Consider the following 6,284-nt stretch of genomic DNA (forward strand, 5'->3'; position numbering starts at 1 on the left):
TACTCCACCTAATAATTTTGCCGAGAGTTTTTGTCTAATCAATCTGTTTTTCCCTATCATAATTTTCCTTTCCATTTTTACTATGCTTTCGATGACGGATTAGCCTCCGAAACGTTAAAACTTTCCATCCCTTAATAAACGATAAACTAATATCTATTAAAACCTGTCACTCCTTTGCTGTCATTTTCTTTTTTGTCATTGCTAATTGCCTTCATAATGAATATGTGTGTGTGTGTGTGTGTGTGTGTGTGAGTATGAATGTACATACATACATACATACATACATACATACATACATACATATATATATATATATATATATCTTCTTACATTGCTAAGAGGATTTTGGCAAGAAGAAATGACAGATTTTAATTGATGGAAACATGATTAGGGTTTGGGTTATACCGAAACGATAGATTGCAAAGTAACTAGTTACAAAGAACGTAATTGAAGTAATTATCGGAAGCAGATATAATTAAAATAATATTTAGATCAAATTAACGGTAGTATTAAGGACAGCTAATAGAGTGTATCGTGTGAGAGTTTTCATTTAATTATAAGTAAACATTCAGTAATGTGTATACCAGTATTCGTGTATATATTGAATGTTATTTCACTACTAACCTTTTGTGTTCCCTTAATTGGTTTTTCTTCATTTCGTAAAAGCATAAGAAACGTCCCACCTCATTGGTAGATGGTAAAACTGAATAATCCTGCACAATGGCAATCCAGTGACTAAAAAGCCAGTTAAAATTTGGAATAATATATAGATGTTGATTATTCTCGATAATTCTTTAATTATATTTATAAGCCAACAATTATATTTCTAAGGTAAGAAAAAAGAAAACAAAGAAAACGATATATAAAGCAGCTAAATCTCCCTTAAATCACACACACACACACACACACACACACCCACACACACATTCGCGCGCGCGCGCAAAAATACTTTTCTTCGCCACAGAACTATTTGGTTACTCATTGCTTCTCTTCACAATCACTCCCTTCTCTCTGAAACTAAAGTTTTTTTCTCTGCTCACTTCTGCCCATCACTCATGGCATATTGTGTGACTTTCACACGAAAACCTTAATATCTTGTATTTCGTCGGTTATAGTACAGAAAAAGCTAACTGCTGTTATGTCTTTTGTCAACTCACTATGAAATATATCGCAAAGAGCCGATGGTTGGATACAATTTCTATTTTCATATAGATTTAGCTATCAAATAATACACGAAAAATGTTTAGATATAGCACATTCCTAAAGAGTTGTTCGATAACCTTAATTTGTATGTCTAATTGAAATGTCAGCAGGATTCAAGGATAATTATTGCTTCTAATTTTAAGATAATTTCTTTGTATATAAGTTTGTTCATCTATCTATTAATAATTTCACCTTTCTTCTCGTTTTAGTTTCGGTCTTCGGAGAAGATTCCTTCTACTTCAGTACGATGCCAAAAAGTCAGGATGTTGTTGAAGGTTCTGACTTAACGATCAAATGTGATGTATCCGACCGGCAACATATCGTTTTCCAATGGATGTTTCGTGGCAAGATTTTGGCTAATACAAGTCGACGTTTTCAAGACAACAGCAACCTACGGATTTTACGAGTCAGTCAAGAAGATGACGACGGCCCATTTACATGCATTGCCACCAATGTAACCACAGGTTTTTCCTTACAGAGTTCAAATGCTCGTCTCAACATTCAATGTAAGTAACGCAAAAACTACTATGTTATCCATATTTGCATTTGGGCATATGAGGGGGTGCTGAAAATTTCTTGGCTTTTAGGGTGTCGCGAAGAATCTGGCTGGAGCCTCAACCTTCTGATTTCTTTTACTAGGCTGAGAAAAACAGAAAGACCGCTGCAATAACTGTATGAATTTTAGCGGGGAATATGTTGAATGAAATCATAAATAACTGATCCTCCTGTATTTTCTTGTATCCAAAGCCAGGAAATTTCCAGCTCCCTCCCTCGTAACTACTGATTTGGGAAGGGTGTCAGCTATAGTATTCCTTGGTCTCACGTCACTGTTTAATAAAATACTTAATTTCCGAAAACGGTACTCTATAATCGGTGGCTATAGTTGTTTGTGTGTGTATGTATATGTGTGCATTGATACCATATATTTACTATATACGAACGTGTGTGAGCCACTGTATAATTAATTATGTTTCTCTCGCCTGTGCGATGGCATATTTTAAAAATCATTTCAATTTCGAATACCAGCTAAAGTATAGTGATCTTTGGCCTTTTAAAAACTTCCCTACAATAGCATGTCTACGAATATGTCATATAAAATTAGTCCACAATAGCCTTCATGGCTTACAGGCTTACACGATATCATTCGTTAATTCAGTTTCATCTAATTATATATAAAATTGAATTCCGCAATGTGGCTATTAATTTCCGGCCAACCTAGTTACAGATGCAGTTTCGATTCCAGCTTACATCTACTTAAACTTTTGATGATAATATTATTTATAGGTGAGAAGACTAGATACCATATAATTACTATATACCATTCCTTTGATAACCCTATATAACATGTGTTAATCTATCCTACAACACATTGCAACATACTTATTTCGTATATTTCTTACCTAATTTGCACCAGAATTAAATAGCATTATACTTCAAGTGAAATATCTGAAGACGTTATGTCCATGTCTAGAACGTTTCTGTCCAATAAAATCGATATATGCAAGTCTTAAACTTCGACAAGTGGGAATTAACAGGCGCCGCATACTAATTATACTTAATTACTGGCATTAGTACATTCTTATGGTGAAGCTGGGACAGTTTTCCTTGCTATTTGCAACGTTGAAATATTTGAAATTCATCTCAAGCACATGATGTAGTAGTATTTATGCTAGCAATTTCCCGTTAACAGAAACTACTTTAAGGATCTCGTCAAGCATTGTCATGTACCACCAAGTCGAGTTCCTGGTAATGTGTGCAAAATTATTACACAATATCACTTAGTAACACGAAACTCGCTGAATCTGGGAGGCCATTTTTATTGAGGTGTGATAAAATAACTGACTGTGTGAGACACACACACACACACACACACACACACACACACACAATCACAACACACATAATCACACCTACCCACGAGCCCCTATGCAAGACATCGTAATGAAGTTTAGCCTAAATAAATCGTCTTAAGAAAGAACCAGTTTCATAGTTCAGTCCTAGATACCCATTAAAACTAGAAGTTTCATAGGCAGAATGCCTTTAAATATATTTCTGCTCGAGTAACCTTCACTTTGAATTGAAATAACAGAGCTCATGCATATGCACAAACACATACTCACGCACACACACACAGATACACATGCATGCGATACACATTCATATCATTCTACTGCAAAAATAATTGTTTATTGAATAAGAATATGTTCTTTTTACTTGAAATCTATACTTTTTCTGAAACTTATTATAATGTTACTAGTGGTAGGTATCAAACGCAAAGTTTTTCACTGGAATTTGAACTAAAAGAAACCTATCTTTGGTCATGAATTTCAGTTTATTTGGGTTATATGTATTTCGATTGTCTTGCCTATGTAGAGTGTATGCTATCTCTCTTAATTAAATTACTTTATTGCAAGTAGAATAAAACAACACAAATCAATTTGTTGTTATTGTTGTTGTTGGTGGTGGTGGTGGTGGAGGCGGGGTGTAGGCGGCGTGTAGGCGGCGACGGAGGCGGCGGAGGCAGAGGCGGCGGAGGCGGCAGCAGAGGCGGAGGCGGCAGTAGCGGAGGTGGCGGCAGAGGCGGAGGCGGCAGTAGCGGAGGTGGCGGCAGAGGCGGCGGTGGTTGGTGGCCACGTCGGTACGGTGGTGGTGGTGGTAGTTGGTGTTGGTCTTGGCCTTGGCGGTGGTTGAAACATTTCTAATTTGAATTACTTGCATGTTCCTAACTCGCAAATGCAAAGAATCCAAGTTTAGAAATCTGAAGATTATATCCATTCAATTTAGAAAAAATGGAGTTGAATGCTCAGGAAATTTAGAAATCCTTTCGTCTCGTCAGCCGGACTTAAGTCATTTCAGATTATGACATGAGAATTCTAAGAGTTGACTACTATTGTTTCTTCGATGAGAATGATTAACAAGCAATATTTTCTGGAGATTGTTTATAATTAGCAAATAATTGAACAATTTCAATTATTGTAAATAACTTATATCCTAATTTGTATTCAACAATCTTAAGCTCATCTACGCTTCACATACTCCGTAGAATTGTCTTAATCTGCAGACATAACTATTATTACCTTTTGACTGAAGAATAAATATGGAGGAAATATAGAAAGGAAGCGATTATTATATTTCTATTTCATCACAACACTGACAATCAGAAGAATATTTACTATATGTTGTTCAATTATTTATAACTAGGAGGCTTTCATTTATAATATAGTCCTGCACCGAACATAATACGCAATGTCATTCAATATCATGTTATTGTAGGTGGGAAATACCGTCGTAAAACTAGGTTGTTTACAGTGAAAAAGCATAATTTTTCTGGATCATTCAGAAGTTAAAGTTTATATGTGAAGTGTCTGTTTAATCAACTATAAAATAAAATTTCTCTTCAAAATGAGACAAAAGGCTTTATTTTTTTGTTTTGTTTTCGAGTCCTCTCAAAATATTTTCCAATGATTTATCCTGGAGTTAGTGCTTTTAGCAATGTTTTGGTGTTTCTAGTGAAGAATCTTGACAAGTCACTCACCTGTATAATGGAAATTCTAAAACCAGTTAATGACGAGTGGTTTTCATTTGTCTTTGTCATGGCTATTACTACGATTTACATCATCTCCTTCATCGCTGCTGCTACCAACTATTGTTGTCATTAATGTTTGCATCGATTGACTTGGCTGTAAAAGAAATATGATTTCAATTAAAAGACCGAGAATTTAATGCGGTTTTCATTCAATGGAAATAACTTCCCGTCTTCAATGACTAATTTCATGGTGGATATAAGAAACTAATTTGTTTCTTATAGGGCAAGCTTCGTCAGATGTCGTCTGTTATCGGCATGTCAACATGTCATTAATATCTAAGCGAAGTACTTGAACTGAATGGGTATGGTCTGCAGAAATCTTACTCGGCAGAAGCATTGTTTAGATGTTTAATTCAAACTTTATTCATTGAAACTGAAGTAAATATAGTCAAGTTACATATAATTAAGATTTTGCTTGGGGTTTTGAGGACGAGAAATTAATATAAAAAGAAAACGCTCATATTTATACTTCAGTTGATCGAACAACTGGACACTTGCACGTCGTTTTCAACGAGATCATCCATCATATGCATTATATGTATATATGTACGTATGCACGAATGTATATAGGTTGGTATGTGCATATGCATTTGTTCGCATTTAACCCTATCTATACACGTGTACAAATTTGCCTCAAATTACATATATTGTTTTATAAAATACATACGAAAATGCATAGGAGTTTCATGGGAGCTACTCTCATTTGTGCAGAGTTTCACACACACACACACACACACACAGACAGACTCACACACACACAGACAGACTCACACACACACACACACAGACTCTCACACACACAGACAGACTCACACACACACAGACAGACTCACACACACAGACTCACACACACACAGACAGACTCACACACACACAGACAGACTCACACACACACTCAACGGTTTTCTTTCAGTTTCTGTCTAACAAATCCACTTAAAAAGCATTGGTCGGCCTCACCCAAAGTGCCACGTAGTGGGAATGAACCCGAAGCCATGTGGTTCGGAAGCAAACTTCTTACCACACAGCCACATGTGCGCCTATGCCTCCGCTGTGCCGATACTTTATATATATATATATATATATATATATATATATATATATGAAATAAATATTGAATAGTACATCGATAATGTATGTATATATATGCGTATGTATGTATATATCTATATCTATATATACATACATACATACATACGTACATACGCACATACATACGCATATACATACATACATACATACATATATACATACATACATACATTACTGATGTACTATTTAATATTTATTTCGTATAACGTTGTGAAGCTACTGACATTTTAAGTAATCAAATTGGCAATCTTGAAAGACCTTCGAAATTACACTGAAACTCATGTTAGCTATATTTTTTAAAGTGTTTGATAGACAGAAAAATAATGATAGTCTTTGATCAGAGAGAAGAGAGAGAGAGAGAGAGAGAGAGAGAGAGAGAGAGAGAGAGAGAGAGAGAGAGAGAGAG

The 6,284-nt window shown here is 35.3% G+C and overlaps 1 protein-coding gene across 1 annotated transcript in view; it reads left to right on the plus strand.

Annotated features, from left to right (window-relative positions):
- LOC106880012 (inactive tyrosine-protein kinase 7) overlaps positions 1-6,284 on the plus strand; it is a 418,974-nt gene that overhangs the window by 156,004 nt on the left and 256,686 nt on the right. Inside the window, exon 2 of the mRNA XM_014929805.2 lies at positions 1,413-1,709. Within this exon, the coding sequence (XP_014785291.1) occupies positions 1,413-1,709 (297 nt within the window). The remainder of the gene's footprint in view (positions 1-1,412; positions 1,710-6,284) is intronic.

This window comes from Octopus bimaculoides, chromosome 5, assembly GCF_001194135.2.
Source record: "Octopus bimaculoides isolate UCB-OBI-ISO-001 chromosome 5, ASM119413v2, whole genome shotgun sequence".
In the NCBI taxonomy this organism is placed as follows: domain Eukaryota; kingdom Metazoa; phylum Mollusca; class Cephalopoda; order Octopoda; family Octopodidae; genus Octopus; species Octopus bimaculoides.